Raw genomic sequence first — 18,797 nt, forward strand, 5'->3', positions numbered from 1 at the left:
CATTTTCGTTCTACAGGGTGTTAAAGTTGAAAAAATATTTTCCTTTTTTTATCTATATTTTAAGTATGTATGGACCGATTGTTTTGAAAATTTGTAGTTTTACGTTTTTTGAGGTGGCAAATACGAATATGCAAATAGTGTTGGGTTCATGTCTAAGGGGCGCTAGTTGTACTGTCCTGTCAATGTAAAAATATGTCTAACTTTTTATATTTTACAATTTTGAATTTTTTAACTAGAAATTGTTGAACTACGTTCAAATCTAAATAAAAAATGTATACTTGTTACAAATCGATAAACTCAACTGTTTTCGAGATACAGACATTTTAAGTTTTTGAGATTCGACGGGAATTAAATTAGAAAATTATTTTTTCCAAAATAGTAGGCATGGACATAATAAATTGACAGCTGTCACTACAATACCATATTGTTTTCTACTCAATTTGACTAAGAAGTAGTTTTTTCCTTGTCGTTATTTTTTAGAGAAAAGAATATATTAATGAAAGGCTAAGAAAGTGCATTGAAGTTGCTGGTAGTTAATAATTTCTTTAAATATGCATAATAAAATCTTTAATTGCTGTAATGTTTGTCTTAATTCTTAATTCAGGCTTGGTATCTTAAGACCTGCTAATTTTCTAATTTAATTCCCAACGAATCTCAAAAACTTAAAACGTCTGTATCTCGAAAACGGTTTAGTTTATCGATTTGTAACTAGTAAACCTTTTTTATATGGAATTGAACGTAGTTCAATAATTTGTAGTTAAAAAATTCAAAATTGTAAAATACAAAAAGTTAGAGATGTTTTTACATCGATAAGACAGTATAACTAGCGCCCTCTAGACGTGACCACAACACTGTTTGCATATTCGTATTTGCCTCCTCAAAAAAACGTAAATCTACAAATTTTCAAAACAATCGGTCCATACATACTTAAAATATAGATAAAAAGGAAAATATTTTTTCAACTTTAACACCCTGTAGAACGAAAATGAGCAATAATTGATTAAGGCATGTTTGGCTCAATCACTATATTTTGTCGTTAACAATATGCCAGTAAGCTGTGTACTATTATTAATGACTCACCCTGTATACTTCCAAAAACGTTCCTCACCTGGTCACTACAATACCAGTCTTTGTAATTTATTGAATAATCGTTTACACAACTTCCCCCCCGGCCTAGGCATTGACGTCCCCTCTCGCCCCTACAGGTTCGAGGTGATCTACAACCTGCTTTCCCTACGCTACAACGCCAGGATGAGGGTAAAGACCTATACAGACGAACTGACGCCGTTGGATTCCGTCACGAGCATCTACAAGAGCGCCGACTGGATGGAGAGGGAGGTATGGGACATGTACGGGGTGTTCTTTGCCAATCATCCCGATCTCAGGAGGATTTTGACGGACTATGGGTTCCAAGGACACCCCTTCAGGTAGAATATTCTGTAGCTTGATATTATTCTAGAGCAGCGGTATTCAAACTGTGCTCCGCGGAACCCTAGGGTTCCCCATAACCGCTTTGGGGGTTCTGCGACTCAGTCAAAGATTTAAAATTTTGAAATTAATGGCGATATTACAAAATCCAAAAAAATGTATACTCTTAAAACTAGTATTTATAAATATATTATATAATCAGTAAAAAATGTGTTCGAAAACTTTTTTAGATGTGGGGGTTTCTCAAAAAAAATGTTGGCCAGGTTCCGCAAGTCCTAAAAGTTTGAAGACCGCTGTTCTAGAGCAACCACCAACGCGTATAACCCTACAGCTTTCACTATGTGGGTTTGATGTGATATTTTGAAATATTTGGAAAACGTGTCATTCTTTCGAAAAGATATTTTATTTACCCTTCTCTTAAAAAAAAAATTCCTTGGAAAGAAACGCCGTTTATGCCCATTATATCGGTTACATTTAGTTCTCTCAAAAATGTGGTCGTGTTAAGTGTTGTTCTCCATATCCATACTGGTTGTGAATAATCGCATAAAAAGCTGTAAGATACGGTGTCAAAATTTGTTATTACTGGATTGAACTTGAATGTTGTTTGTTTCAATGATTGTACTATTTTCCTATACTTATGTGTGTTGCTTTTTTTAGCTGTCATTAATGTTTACATAAAATTTGTGTGTAGTATTGTGTGGTATATACACTTGTCGGTAACTCAAGGCGATTTCTAGAAAATTTGTAAATGTTTACATGAGTATTTAAAATATGTTCCACTGCTATGTGATAGCAAAAGCTGCAATATCCATAAAATTGTGAGATTTTATTAGCATTTATTTATCACAACTATATGTATAGTCCAGTCCAATTAGATCATAAACCCCGAAAACTTAAAAAAAAACTTTTATTCAACTTTATGATGGTGAAGGGTATGTGGAATTATAATATCAAAAAAAATATCTTGAAAGAAGTGACGCTAAGTTGGCAAATTGCAAATATGCGGCAAAATTATGTTTTTTCACATTTTTTACTGCCCACGAAAATTTAGACGACCTATCAGTATGTTAATTATTTCATGTCGTAGGCAATTAAATTATCTACAATTTAAGGTACCCAAAGTCATATTTCACCAATTTGTTAACTGTAAAATAAAGGTCAAACGCGGAAAAATCAGTTTTCGAAAATCGCGTGTTATTATTGCAAAAAGCGATGGATGTTGAAGAAGTTTATGAAAAAGACGACCAATCCAATGACCAACGTGTGTGCCAAAGGCCGATTTGATTGACCGTGAAATTGTTGATTAATTCCGTTCGTTTTTTTTTTCCAACTAACTCACAGGCCGACAAAATTTCAAAAAAGGAAAAACCCAGAAAGCAGACAATACGTCCCTGAAGGTTTTTGATGCGCTGAATTCGAATCTAACCGTGAACCTTGACCTTTTAGGTTAGGTAATCTCAAAAACTTGAGGTCATTGGAAAATATTGAGGTTAGGTTCGAATTAAGCGACCCAAAAAATATAAAAATACGTTATGTCTGCTTGCTAAAATATTTCTTAATTTGGACACGGTGTAAGAAAGTAGTTGAAGTAGTAATTTTCAATTAACGATATCTTGAAAAATAAGTATTTTTGCAAACCGAAAGAAGGGTTTTGAGGGTAAAGATTCTACTTTTCAGTGGTGCAATTGATTTTTAGAAAAAAAAAATTATTCGCGATGTCATATAACCTTGAACACAGAAAAGAAAACCGTGCTTTTTACACATTTAGGTTAGGATACCTCGAAAAAATAGATTCGGATTCGGTGCGTCAAAAACCTTCGGGGACGTATTGTCTGCTTTCTGGGTTTTTTTCTTGATGGCCTGTGTTACTAAACGTTAATTTTAGAAGTCTATATTGTGGATATTAGTTCTAATTGATCCAAAGAAACGTATTGAAAAAGAAAAATTAAGTTGCCCTTTACAACTAACATGGTAGGATATGCAAAACATCGTTAGAAATAAATTTATTATTTTTGCATTAAATAAAGCTTAATTTTACTGTAATGTAAAGAAAAAACAAATCACATCTCTTTATTCCCTAGATAGTATTTTTTATAACGTCAATTGTTAACTATTGGACGTATGGGACTGGGATTTTAGAGACAATTAGAGAAAGGTTTAAAATTTCAAAATATCAGGGTTTTTTTAATGCGAGAACTAATAATGAATCTTTTTTTAAAGAATTCAGTAAAAAAGAAAACATTTTTTAAATAGAAAAACAAATACAGTCGATCTAGTCATGTTCAAAGTTTTAGTTTTTAAAAGTTTAATTTTTAGGCATAATTTTTTTCTGTTAATATTTATTTTTTCCCTACGAAAAGGAAAGCTACCTAAAGACACAATCCCAGGTAAAACATAGAAACGAAAAGATCTCTCTGCAGGTGTTTTTGTTTTACGTAAATAGTCTTTGTCATGGGCCATAATAGAGCAGCAAGAATACAAGATATTTGTAAATGATTACATTTTTTAACAATTACAATACCGGGCGGGACAATTATCTTGAGAAAAAAATAATAGCTCGGTTGACTGAATTATTTCGAAAAAAATTTCAGACAAAAACTGTAGGGTACTGAGGCCATTGAAAGGTCCACTTTACGACTTCCGGTCCAGAGCGGAAGTGGTTTTTTAGATCGGAAGTTGTTTTTTTTATGGAAACGCATTTTTACCACGGGTTTCGATTGAAAAACGAAAAAAAAACTTTTTGTTCTTATTATTTTTTCGATTTAACCCATATTTTGGCCATAAAGAAACAAAAAAACAAGAATCTTGAGACAACGAAGCACCTTGTTGGAATCACTTTTTTTAAAAAAATGTTTCAAACAAAAGTTGTAGGTTAAAAAGGGAGCTTTCATTTTATTTCTTTATTAATCTGATTTCTAGTTACTGTCGTGGTATAATTCAATGTTTTCGGGACTTAGCCCACACTCCTTATACAGTTTCATACTTTATTGCTAATTTTTTATTTATAAAGTCCAACGCGACTCCTGAGGCTGTGTGTAATAAAAGCGATGAAACGTCGACAAAATGTAATAGCGATTTTTTTCCTGAAAGTCGCCCACAAATATTTAAAAATCCCGTATTTACCTCGCGCGTATTTTTATATACTCGTATTATACATTAAATATAAAATAACCGATGCTTGTGACATATTTGCAACATACAAAGGCCCCTATGATGAAGAAATTGTTCGAAAACAGCGCCGTACACGGGTGGGAGTTTCATGTTATTCAGGATTTTCAAACACGTATATCCATTACGCAATTAGGGCTCCTCTTTTACTGCCTTCATTTAATATGTCTCGTTCCTTTTGAAAACAATTCCCCTAAAAGCAGGCGTACTTTTTTTATGTCGCTTTATACATATACTGTCGAAGCCTTTGCCTAAACGAAACCGAGATGTTTCTTAGAACGTAACGGAAATATCTAAAATACAACAGATGGTCGTTAAATTACAAGAACTGTAGAAATCGTTAGTGTTTTGTTTTAGAAAGGATTTTCCCCAAACTGGATACGTAGAGGTAAGGTACGACGATGAGAAGAAGCGAGTGGTTTTTGAACCATTGGAACTGGCGCAAGAGTTCAGAAAATTCGACCTTTCCTCCCCCTGGAATAGGTTGTCACCCTACAAGGAAAAGAAAGAAGGAGCGAAAGGGGAAGACAAGGAGAAAAAGAAAAAGCACAAAAAAACATGTTAAGGCGGAAAAACTATTTCCTTTGATGAGAGAAAAGTTATTTCTTTAGTTTAACTGTTAAACAGCTCCATTTATATGTAAAAATAACCAAAGAAACACTGCTAAATAAGATTTTTTGAAGTTGTTTAAAATATTTAATAGATTCATACCCATGTGTATCAACAGAATATTAAGGTCATGGAAATTCTGAAAAAAATATATTTACTATTTATTATACTTATATGCAGGAAATGCTTGTTTTCTAATATACCAGAAAAAAGTTATGAAAAAGCTGTAATAGATTCATACTCCTGTGTGTATGTGTGAATAGTTCTATTCACACATACACACAGACTTGAAAAATTGGAGACTATCCAAAACTTTTGTTTCCATGACATTAATATCTAAAAAACATGTCGCTAAAACAAGTTTCTTAAGTTCTTATAAAAAATCCAGTAGATTCATACCTGTATGTGTGAATAGAATATGGAAAAGTTGGAAACTTCAAACAACCTGTACATTCCTTACAAATATACGTAATACCTGTTTTAAAAACTAATTAACCAGAAAAATGTTGGAAACAGGTTATCTTAAAAAAAATTGTAGGTAATAGATTCATACCTGCGTGTATGAGCAGAAACTATATTTTCAATATATTGATACGCAGAAAATACGTGTTTTAAAAATAATATACCAGAAAAAAGTTACAAAACCAAGTTTTCTACGATCTTTTAAAAATTCATACCCCTAGGTGTGAACATTGAAAAATTGGAAAGCATCAAAAACTTTTATTTCCATGACATTTATATCTAAAAATATATGCGTTAAAACAAGTTTTTTGCGTTCTTATAAAAAATCCAATAGATTCATACCTGTGTGTGTGAATAGAACATAGAAAAGTTGGAATCTCCGAACACCCTGTACATTCCTTACAAATATACGCAAGAAATATTTGCAAAAACAGGTTTTTAAAAAAAATTGTAGGTAATAGATTCATACCTATGTGTATTTTTAAATATAATTACCAAAGAAAAACTGCTAATACAATTTTTTCCATCTTAAAAATATATTTTAATGGATTCATACCTGCATGTATGGGATAAAACTATATTTTCATTATATTCATATGCAGGAAATATGTTATTTCAAAACTAATATAGGTACCAGAAAAAAGTGACATAACCAAGTTTTCTTTTAAAAAATTAGCATAGATTCATACCCCTGTGAATAGAACATTAAAACATTGGAAACTACCAAAAAATTTTATTTTCAAGACATTTATATCTAAAAAATATGTCGCTAAAACAAGTTTCTTGTGTTTTTATAGAAAATCTAATAGATTCATACCTACGTGTTTGTGAATAGAACATGGATAAGTTGGAAACTCCGAACAACCTGTAAATTCCTTGCAAATATTCGTAAGATGTGTTTTAAAAGTTAATATACCATAAAAATATTACAAAAACAGGTTTTCTTTAAAAAGGTCGTAGGTAATAGATTCATACCTGTGTGTATTTTTAAATATAATAACCGAAGAAAAACTCTTAAAACTAATTTTTTAAATGTAAAAAATATGTATAACAGATTCATACCTATGTGTACGAAAAGAGCAATAAAAATTTGAAAATTGAAAGTAGGTACGTGTTATGAAAAGTAATAAACCAGCAAAAGCGACGGGAAAACATGTTCTATATCTTTTTTAATAAGGCAATGAAAATTTTTTAAAAATTCGTATTTTCGCTACAGTTATATACAAGAATAATCAATTTTTAAAATAAAAAAATACATTTTTACGTACTTTGAAGTGATTCTAATAGATTCATACCTATGTGTATGTGAAGTTGGATGCTGCTAAAAACCTTAAAAATACGTATTTTGAAATGTACAACACTAGAAAAAACGTTGCCAGAACAAGTTTCATACATTCTTTAAAAAAATTGTAATAGATTCACCTGTGTCTATAAATGAATATTGAAAAATTGGAAACTCTGAACAATCATCAGTGTACATTACATTATACGCACAAAATATGTTTTAAAAACTAATAAATCAGAAAAAATATTGCAAAACCGAGTTGTCCATGTTCTTTAAAAAATTTTAACAGATTCATACCTCTTTAAATATGTATATTTGTTATATTTATTTATATGCAAAAATATGTGTTTTGACAACTAATGAACAATTAAAAGCGTTGCAAAAACATATTGTGTACGTTCTTCACAATTCATAAAAAAATCAACTAGATTCATACCTATGTATATGTACAAATAGAACATAGAAAATTGGGCGCTTTTAAAAATATAATGTTGCTACATTTACATGCCAGAAATAGGTATGTATTTTGAAAACTAATAGACCATAAAAAAGGTGCAACGTCATTTAAAAAATATCCGTTAGATTCATACCTGTGTGTGTGTGTGAAAACAAATTGGAAGCTTTATATATTCATTGCATTTATACACAAAAATTTGTTGTAAACATTAATATAATACAAGAAAAAAGCATCGCAAAAACATATTTCTTAGATTCTTTAATAATAGATTCATACTTAATGCCTAATTATGTAACAAAAAAATGGAAGCTGCTAAAAACTTTTTTCTCCCCATCTGATTTGCGATAAATACGTATTTTGAAAGCCGCCATACCAGAAGAAAATGCTGTCAAAACTGTCTTTATATTATTTTTAAAAATTATAATAGACTCATACCTGAGTGTGTGAATAAAACATGGAAAAATTGGAAACTATCACTGGCACAGGTAGGGCAATAGTCAACACTCCTGCAAGGGCACAAAGCGCTCCAACAACCATCCCCGCGTACGTCTTGGGTGCCATATCGCCATAACCTACTGTGGTCATTGTAACGATAGCCCACCATAGTCCTTCAGGTATACTCTTGAAGCTGTTATCCTTGTTATCCTGTAACCAATACGACAATAACTATAAATTGAACAGTTGGAAAATACATTAATGTTATGTAAAAATGTTCCTACTATATTTTAGATTTGCATATTTCAAAATCAGATACGATGTTCATAAAGCATGTGTCAAATAATAACAGTAAATTAATATTGTCGAGAGCAGCTTCAGAATTAGCTTGTTATAACGTGAACAACAAACAAACGAAATAGCCTGGAGCGATGCAGCAAAACAATTGATAACTATGCATTAGTATTGTTCCAAGGCACGCCATTCTATTTTTAAATTTATGAATACCTATATGTAAACAAAACTGAATTCACAATAATTGAAAACGAATATAAATTTATTATACGCATTTTGTTAATCCAATTTATATAATAATTAAAGATAAATCATATAAACTGAACAAAGGATAATTGAAATGTTTTCATGACATTATACCTATCCGATGCAGTGAGTTTCTTTGATAAATATTTGTGTTTAGAATAATTTTCAATTATATTTCGAAATTCGTATGTTTAACTGCAATGTGATATATAGGATGTCTGATATTTTAGGTACCATTGTTTTTCTGGTTGTTAAGCCGTAACCTGTGCACCTTGTCGCCGTCACTTACGGACTAACCTGGCACTCTCATAGCCTTAGCTAGGATTCTTTGACTTATCCTTGTTCTAGAGCTAGTAAAAGCCTGCAAATGTACACAATAAGAATGCTGGAACTGCTCCCGTAATCACACTGCATAATAGTATTTGAATCACCAATTCAGGTGCAATATTGCGGGTACTGCGGTTCAGATTTTCCTTGACAAGGTGTAAAGTATCAACGGTGTTTCTTATTTGCGACCTATTTACTTTCTGGTTGTCTGTTTGTATGTAAATCTTTAGAGGTAAAGATTTACATACAAACGACAAGTCACCCGTAAATTAATACCATATGCGCTAATCTTTTATGTGAATAAAGCATTTAAACCACACTGTTGCTGCATTGTGAACTATTATCAGTTGATTGCGTGGCGTGGTGCAGGGTCCGCCCATGTTTCGCGTAATAATTCTTGATTAATTATCCTGCAGAAATTATACTTTAGACTGGTTGCTTAATTACAATACTTTATTTTACGTCATATTCCTTGAAAGAAGCATACTGTATATACTATATCCAAACGTTTTAATAGAATTGTTTCCATTTCTTAATTCTAACTAGAAAACCCAATATTTATCTCTCCACTTACTCGACTGGTCTATTTGATGAAAATATAGTCTGAAACAGGATAATTCACCAATTCATTTTATCCACAAATCTACTATAACTCGACCTTGAGTAGAGGATAGGGCTTAGGTCGCATAAACAATTGCCTTGTTGATTAGTTTGTTTGTTTTGCATGATTCAAATGTTTTGACTTGTTTACTTTGTTTCTAAATAAGTACGCTCAAATATAACATATAATACGTTATTTTAGTTGTCTATAATACCATCAAATCGAGTAAATTTCTTAACTTTTATTAATTCAGAATATGCAGCATGACAACAACAGATCAGAAGAATAAAGCAAAGGGAGAGCCTCTAATATGTTTTTTTTTTTTTTTTCGGTAATGTCAGTACATTAGCGGTGACCGATGTAAAAATATAAAAAAAATGTAGCATAGTAGTCACATACACCGCAAGGATTTCCATACAACGTATTTGAATAGAAATTGATACCCCACGCATTTTATTTAATTGTTCAATTCGAACTAATTACTCACTTTGCCGCAGTTCGGGAAACAAAACCAAAATTGCATTTTACTGTCGCTAAATGAATGTAATTGAACCGAAAACCGCAGCGACAATCTATGTGATAAATACTGCAGTTCGCCATATTCAATATATTTGGTAATAGTGATGTGGGCAGTGTTTTATGGGTACCGTTTAGCTAATAGTTCGCGCTGTCGCAGTAGGCTATGCACTGTAAGTTAATAAAAAACTATTCAACTTTTTTCTGAACCACCTACTAGTTTTAAACACTGGGCAACGCCTTTAAGAAAACACAGGAGTAATAAAGTGGTCTAATTTGTTTTTAAAATATTGTTTAATTCACACTATTCACACCATAAATGTTTGAATGTGAATTTTTATTCAATAATTAATTATTAATTAATTATTAATAAAATAATTAATGCCGAAAATTAATGCCCAGGGATAGTTGTCTCTAACCGTTATTTTTGAGTAAGTATACATTTTGACCAAAATAAACAAAATACTTGATCATAAAAATTATGTCATATAATAAAATTACCGAGTGCGGTATCCGTAAGAGTTGATTTCTTACATGCACATAACTTTTTTATACTAGTAGGACCTCCAGTCCAACTAAATTATTCCAAAAACGCAATTTTACACTACAGCAACAGAAAAACATTTAATAAACGTATTAGTTTGACAGATATGACTCCAATGAGACATTTTTCAATTTTTTTGGATGTAGCGACCATTATTAATGCATGAGATGCATTGACAAACGAAATGACCCACAATTTACGGTGCAAACTCTGGAGTCCTCAAACTCTTATAACGATGTATGTAGGGTGTCCCAAAAAAACATGAACCTCCCGATAAGGATTGGGTCCTATCAGTAAAACTTTCAGATAAAAATTGTAGAATATCAAGAAACCAATATGAAGATGACCCTAAATTTAACCTTGACTTTAAGTTCCAAGGTTAAGATAAGGTCAACTTGAAAATATTAAATAGAACATTCTATTTTTTATGCCAGTGTTGAAAGACTGTCAAATTTTATGTTTATGGATCATGGATTTTACTATGAGGATCAGAATATTTTTCCTATAATTGTTGGATTTTAAATGCCAATTCAGATGGTGACCTTGGATTTTACCCTCACGAAACTTTGCAACGTCAAACTAAGGACAACTTAATATCAAATGTAAATTTTGTAAACATTGTAATTAATTTACAATGCTATTACATAATGAAGAACACGAAAGTTGTAGGTGTCCTAGAATTTTGTGGAACTCATTAATTCGACTGAATGAATGTGCTTCCCTTCTCTTCAATTACCTGCACACCACATCAAAAATGGTAAGCAGTGACTCATTCTCAACGCGTAGATTATGCGAAATATAAGGCGTACGGGAAACGTGTTTCCATGGGCGTTTCATTTTAGAGGGTTTCAAAAATTATTACGTATAGAACAACAAGCTAGATTTTAACTTTACTAATTTAGACACATTTGGTACATCTAAATATCGAAAAGGTAAGTAGGTACGCTTTTATTGAAGTAAAGTATGTATTCAAAAATTCTGCTGAGGATGGTCTGCTAGCAATCGAACAAGTGTAACACCACGAGCTTTAACCACATTCCATCCACTATACATTTTATGGATTTAACTTTTTTTTTGTGTAATTGCTATTAATAGTAATTGTATGTACTTTTAACATGTCTCTTTATATTTAATAAGTTTTCCATTCGACCATTCCATGATTTTTCCTTCTCTCCAAGAAGCTGTTGACAATTTTTCTATTCGTCTATTATGGTAAGACGCATTATCCATAATAATCACAGCACCAGATTCGATGAGTGGAAAAATTGACACAAATTATTTTTTAAATACCCCACTTTATATATCATCATAATAATTTCCCGTGTTTGCGACTTGGTAAACCATTATCCAAAAATCCTCATCCTAATCCCATATGTGAAATTTTTAATCGGCATCTTTTTCCAAGGAAGTTACTTTAATTCCGTAGCAAATCCTTTTAAAAATGCTTCTGCTGTTGACATTTAAATCTTATCAAACTTTAGAGACCATATGTCCTTCCTTTATCAATGTTTAAATTTACTCCTCTATGTGTCCCACTTGTACGCCTATGACATGCACTGACACGCCTCAGTTAAAACATGATATGGAAAGACAAATAGGCGGAATATATCGGAACACTACGCAAAATGAACAGCACAATACAGTTTCATGCAGGGAATACACAAAATTGTTTGAGATTCAGATAAGTAAAAATTGTGATTTAATTGATTTATGATTCTAGTGTCTAGTATTCTGGGCGCTGGAATTTAAACGTACAGAACCAGTCCAATTTACCAATACCGTCCCCATCGAATTTCATCACAGCAATCAACTGCTATCTTCTCGTTACCGCAACTCGTCTTCGCCTGTGCTAACTTAATTAATAATTTGTAAATGGAACTTCGGAATCTAACAATTTATGCAATGAACCGTACATTTCAGCGCCACCAAACTGTTCCCCTTCTTATTCGAGCGCCATCTGTGTGTCCTTGTTGCCACCCACAATATTTAAGCATTGCCCTGTTCTGAAGTATCCCTTTTGGTCGGGGAAATGCACATAATTAATTAACACCGTCCACATTTCCATTTGTCATACGCCAGATAGTGTCCTGCATAATATTTAGTTAGAACTACCCTCGGTCGTATACAGAGTGAACTAGAAAAAATAGACGGTATTTTCTATTTTCTAACGATTGAAAATTAGTCTAATTGTCGATACCTGGTACCGCATAAACTCCAAATCTAAATGATTCAATGGATAGATTCAAAATTATAATGAAGTATGCATAGTAGCAAATTAAAGATCAAGCTTAAACAATCAAGCTTAAATCCAATTATTATGAATGAATATTTATAGTAATTGTACAGTTATTACATTTAGTAACATTTATAAAATCTGGATAATTATTCCCTTCGCGTTTACTAATTGTCACATTTTTCTCAAAATCATTTGACCGTTCCATTTCAATCACCGGAGGCTCGATATTATCTGACTGATCCATTAAAACAGCGTGATGCGACGTACTACTAGAAACTAGAACCTAGAGTTGAAAGGTCATTGTAAAGAATCCTGTTGGCTATTTCATTTTTGTTACTTAAACTGTCAGCAACATAACTTTCTGCAAATGTGGCTGATTTACACCAACAATGTCTCTTGATTGCAAATACAACAACTCCTGTATTAGCCAGTAACGTTGCCGATGTTCTTCGGAATGAATGGCCTGTATATGTTTCAGGACGTTCTAGTTTTCAAAAACTGTACAATCTTATTAGGAATCATAGAAAGGGTATTGTTGCCATAGACCTTATTTACAACCTAGGTTTATGATTCTTGCCGACTGGTTGGTTGTAACATCTACCTGGTTGATATTTATCTCTTGATGATATATAACTATTAATTTTGCATGATTTACTCTTTCTAATTATAAAAAAATAAAAAACTGCTCTGACAATATGTATACTGTGAAAAATACTGTCAAAAATAATCACCAAATCTTTAGCAGAACTGTGATGTATGAGTATTGCGAAATTAATTTGGTAATTTTATAGGATTGGATTAAATTTTCAAATATAAGTGAATGATTTGATTCACTTTAGGTTAAATTTGTTGTCACTACAAGTTTAGTCAGTTCTTCCTAAAGACTGTAAGTTTGATTGACCGAAGAAACGCAAGCATAAGTTTTTAATAGAATTTATCATATCGTCAAGGTCGTTGATGAATAAAATAAATAGTAGCGGACCCAAGTTCGAACCCTGAGGAACCCCCGATGTAGCTTCACTGACTTTGAATTTGAAACCGTAAATGTAACATATTTTATTATACTATGAAGGTAAGAACAAAAGAAAACGTTAGTTATTCTTCACTGTATCCAAATATATTAAGATTTTGAGCAAAATTTATCTTATCGAATGGCTTAGAGAAGTCTAATAAACCACATCCACATGAAATATCATTGAAATCTCAAAATATTTGGTAAAATTATTAAAAATGGTAATAACACGGTAGTTTGCTATATCAGAATACTTTCCCGAGCTTAAAGTTCGACGTATACTAACTTACTTCCACAACGATGGAATTTCAATATTTTATGAGATAGATTCAACAAAAGGCATAGGGAATAAGGGAATATGACAAAACCTAAGCATAGTCCATTGAGAGATAACCCGGAACAAGATCTGGACAATATGTCTGCTTGTTTTTTGTTTCATTGCCAATATTATTTCTTCTCGAAACAGAGATTTGATATTTAAACAAGAGGTATTATTATTACGAGTGTATAGAATTAAGTAGTGAATAAAATAAAGGAAAACAATTCATTCGTCGTCAACAATGACCTGTTAAACAAACTTCAGCAGAAAAACAATTTCATAGGCATACGAATATAGCACAAAGGACTTAACCCGGCACAATTCGTGCCGTCTAGGCATAACGAGAATACATTTGGAGGAATAATAGACACGTCTGCGAAAGGTCTGCTAAAGCAGATTAAGCAACTGTCTCATAATGCCAGGATATGGTGAAAGGGACAGTTTGCTTTTAGAGAAATTAGAGTTCTCTTAATCGTTTAAATATTTTATTATAATCTGTGAAAAGGGAAGTAGAAATTTCTCTTCTCCTTAAAAAGTTACAATAAAAAACATTATACAAAAATGTATTGGAATTAGTCATGAATTAATCAACATTGCTGTGAAAACAGTGGCTAAAACTGCTGTCACAAGTCTGTTTATATATTAGTTTCTGTAAAACGCTATTTCTTGCATGATAAACAAACTACTAAGTGGTTGCTAAAAATTAAAAAATGTTAACAAACAATGAAAAGGTTGACATGATTTTAATTTATGGTGAATGTAAAAAAATGCCAGAAGAGCTGCTAACTTATCATGAGAGATATCCAGAGCGGCAAGCTTTTAACCCAGAAATATGTACTAGATTAGAACGAATTTTGCGTGCTAACAAAAATGCATTTTCATCAAGAAAAGGGAAAGGAATTTCAAAATCAGTGTGTAATGATATTGCCGTAGTATTACAATATTTTGAGAAAAGTCCTAGAAATTCTATACAGAAGCCACTTAAACGAACCAACAAACGAACATTACTGGGCACTGAAAATCCACACCATGTTAATCCTATTCAAAATCAGAGCCATTATGGAATAAATGTTTGGTAGTCCAATTAACTAAGCCTTTAAATCGAAATTTTGCCAACTTGGCTGAATTTTTGATATGAGTTAGTTTAAGGTATATTATAACAATAAGTGAGAGTAATTTTTTGTTCAACCCCCGGCCAAGGGTGGAAAAAGATAAAACAAAGGGCTTTTTCAAGATAACTCAAAAAGGGTAAGAGCTAGAAAAAAAAGTTTTTCATGAAAGTTGTAAAGCAGACAATTCTACATAAAAATGGTCTCTTAGCTTTTTCTTGTACTATTAAAATTAACAGAGTTAGGGAGGCTAGAAGTTAAGGGAAGATTTCAGAAATTTAATTTTGTTAAATCATTAAAATTAACGATTAAAAATTTGATTTTTTGTTATAACTTTCTTATTAAAAATTAAAAAATATATCTATTTCTCTGAAAAGAAAAGTTACATATTTTAGAGCAGATTGAAAAAAAAAATTACAAAATTCAATCATTTTTCTGTTTGTTATGATTTTTTTTAAATTTCTGAAATCTTCCCTTAACTTCTAGCCTCCCTAACTCTGTTAATTGTAATAGTACAAGAAAAAGTTAAGAGGCCATTTTTATGTAGAATTGTCTGCTTTACAACTTTCATGAAAAACTTTTTTACAACTTTCCTAGCTCTTACCCTTTTTGAGTTATCTTGAAAAAGCCCTTTGTTTTATCTTTTTCCACCCTTGGCCGGGGGTTGAACAAAAAATTACTCTCACTTATTGTTACCTTAAACTAACTCATATCAAAAATTCAGCCAAGTTGGCAAAATTTCGATTTAAAGGCTTAGTTAATTGGACTATGGTGTGGCATTATTGGAATGAACTTAATTGGCCCATACTTTTATGAAAATGTATTGAACGCTAATAGCTATTTACAGTTTTTGCAAAAGGAGCTTCTAGCACTGTTTGAATATGTGCCGCTGCACCTCAGGTTAAATATGCGCTTGCAACACGGTGGTGCTCCTTCACATGAAGCTAAAAGAGTTATAAACTATTGAAAAAATAGTTTCGGAACTAAGTGGATGGAAATTAACGGGCCTGTAGAATGGGCTTCAAAGTCTCCAGACTTAATGCCCCTGGACTATTTTTATGAGGAACATTAAAAAATTAAGTATATAAGACACCCACGAAAAGTTTGGAGCATTTAAATCATAAGATTCGACATGTTTGTGAGAATCTTTCAAGAGAAACGTTGTTTAAAGGTACAAGGGAAGTTAGGAATAGATTGGATAGATGCTTAGAAGTAAGAGGCATGCATATCGAACATTTTTTAAAGTAATAATCATAATTTTATATTTTGTTTTGTGTTTTTTTATTAGTTATTGTTATATTTATTAGTTACGATTAAAATTGTTTCAAATTTTCTATATTTGGTTGTCGTATTTAACCGTCAGTCATTCTGTGTATTGTTCTATTTTTCTTCGCGGAATGATCTTATTCTTAAGAAGAACATAGGAACTAATATGTAAACAAATTTTTGACAGGAGTTACAGCGATTGTTTTTCATAGTAATGTTGATTAAGTCATGCTAGTTCCAATACAATAGAATACATTTTTGTATAATGTTTGTTATTGTAACTTTTTAAGGAGAAGAGATAGAGAAAAAACTTCTGCACAAAAATTGTTCACTAAAAATAGATAATTTTAGTTATCATAAAAAATGTATATGTTCGTGGAAAAAAAGGTTGATGAAGTCATATTTTTTATTTTCCGAATTTTAAAAAAGATTCACGCCATCTAAACAGATTTTTACTGTCGTTCTTCGTTTGTCTGTTATGGGCCCGAGACGTGAACTTTGGGGCACCCTGTATATAGTAGAAATAGGTCACAGAATCCAAACGAATAATTATTAATCGTCACTAGGTTCCGCACTCCAAATTTTTTATATCTGCCATTTGAGAAATTCTGTCTGGAATAAACGTGACTCGCTTGATTGGGAACCCCAATGTTTAGTTTTCGACAAAAAGAAAATAATGGTAGTTCATTAGTTTGAGTAGAAAAATTGTTTCAATTCTAGTAGCCATATTATCGATTTATTTATCCAATTAAATTAGAAAGTGACAGCTACATAAAAAAGACATTTTTTCAGAACAATCGAAATTTTTTAAATATTTTTTTTGTGTAACATCCAAGATACGTTTAATCCGAAGCTATATTTCAATTCTACGACAGATTCCAGCATACGTATGCACACGAGCGCTGTATGATTTAGTTAAACTGTACAAAATACCGCAGTGTGCGGTGAGGGGAGAGACACGACACGCTGCAAGTTAAACCCAGGGGATTTTGCATCCGATACCAGGCCATCTGAGACTGCGGTGCATCGCAGTTGCGTTCTGGTAAAGGAATTTTAAATTCGGTTCTCCTGTGGCGCGAAATATGGCCAGATAATTGTTGAATACGTAAGGGACTTAAAATTTGTCAGCCCGTTGGATATTGCACACGGAGAAAACGATATGCTCTTCTCAATGACATATTTTTTATTCAATATTCCCCGAACATAGTTATAATTGGAAATTAAAGTAATCCTTTCATTGACCAAATATTATTTAATCTTTAGGATGATCTGAAATAATACTGTTTGATAGATTTTTTTTCGTTTTATCTTTGAGGGTAGTTTCAAAATTCACCCCACTTTCCATTCCAGACCAATAAGGAGGAAAAAACCGCTCCAAGACAAATCGACCTTAACTACGATCAAGGACGACACCACAAAGGTCCTGCAGCCCTGACTATCTTTCCAAAATGCCGTCATTGCGCTCCAAGCAACCACAATCGGCAGATATATAACCAGGGCCGGAAACCTGGCCAGAGTATGTACTCGCCATATTGAACCTTTACAACAAATGGCTCTCGTTCAAAATTCTTTGTATTGTATAACTTTACACTCATGTATACATACATATTGTTATTTATTTTTGCCCGAAATAAACAATTTTTAAAAATAAAATTTTCTTTCACATTGTAGTTAGATCATCTCCCAAAAAAATCACAACCCGAGTTAGGTTCTCTCCTAAAAAATTACAACTGAACCAGGGACCTCAGAACCAGAACTTTCAATGACTAGCCACATAAAGACTATAGAGTCTTAGTACTGTGTTGCAAAACCCTAAGATTTTCAGTAGAATCAATGCAAAACAATATACAAGATTAGTCCAAACCCTAGAACTACAGGGTCAGTAGAAACCTTACTTGAACTATCAAACAATAAGTGAAGTGCAACGTTATGTGTCTTGGATAAAATTAGAGCGTGGACCATCTTCTTAAGCAGGCCAACAACATCGTCATCCATGGAGGAAAAACCCACGTCTCAGAGATGTTCATCTCTGGTTACCTGTTGGGTATCGGCGAGCAGGTGAATAAACACCCAGCATCGTTGGTAAAAGAAGACCCAGACCAGATCGTCTGACACCATACTCATAGAATCTTGGATTATTCTACAGCTCTCTGTTGGCTACCTAAGGACAATTACACTGCAGATCTTCTGCAGCAGCATTAAAACAATAGCTGTATCCTAGAACGATCTAACGAGGGTTCAAATAAAAACGTGGTCAAGTTGGTTCTGAAAATTTGAACGTAGGGCGTAGCGTATAGCAAATGAACTTAAACGTCATCTGTCAAAGCGCTGTATCGCCGCTTTGTTATTGAAACTGACAGCTGCTATACAGCTTGTTGAGAAATGAGGTTAAGTTGGTCGCTATAAGCTACGCCCTACGTCCAATGTGTCAGAGCCAACTTCGACCACGTTTTTATTTGAACGCTCGTTAGTTTAATTGTTCT

At 32.4% G+C, this 18,797-nt stretch overlaps 2 protein-coding genes across 2 annotated transcripts in view; one reads left to right on the forward strand and one right to left on the reverse strand.

Annotated features, from left to right (window-relative positions):
- LOC108910630 (NADH dehydrogenase [ubiquinone] iron-sulfur protein 3, mitochondrial-like) overlaps positions 1 to 5,161 on the forward strand; it is an 8,271-nt gene extending 3,110 nt beyond the window's left edge. The window contains exons 2-3 of the mRNA XM_018715309.1: positions 1,178 to 1,427; positions 4,954 to 5,161. Coding sequence (XP_018570825.1) covers positions 1,178 to 1,427; positions 4,954 to 5,161 — 458 coding nt within the window. The remainder of the gene's footprint in view (positions 1 to 1,177; positions 1,428 to 4,953) is intronic.
- The window catches only part of LOC108910634 (potassium voltage-gated channel protein Shaw-like), a 66,678-nt gene that overhangs the window by 10,312 nt on the left and 37,569 nt on the right, over positions 1 to 18,797 (reverse strand). Inside the window, exon 6 of the mRNA XM_018715315.2 lies at positions 7,845 to 8,054. Within this exon, the coding sequence (XP_018570831.1) occupies positions 7,845 to 8,054 (210 nt within the window). The remainder of the gene's footprint in view (positions 1 to 7,844; positions 8,055 to 18,797) is intronic.

Source organism: Anoplophora glabripennis, unplaced genomic scaffold, assembly GCF_000390285.2.
Source record: "Anoplophora glabripennis isolate ALB-LARVAE unplaced genomic scaffold, Agla_2.0 scaffold312, whole genome shotgun sequence".
Taxonomy (NCBI): Eukaryota; Metazoa; Arthropoda; class Insecta; order Coleoptera; family Cerambycidae; genus Anoplophora; species Anoplophora glabripennis.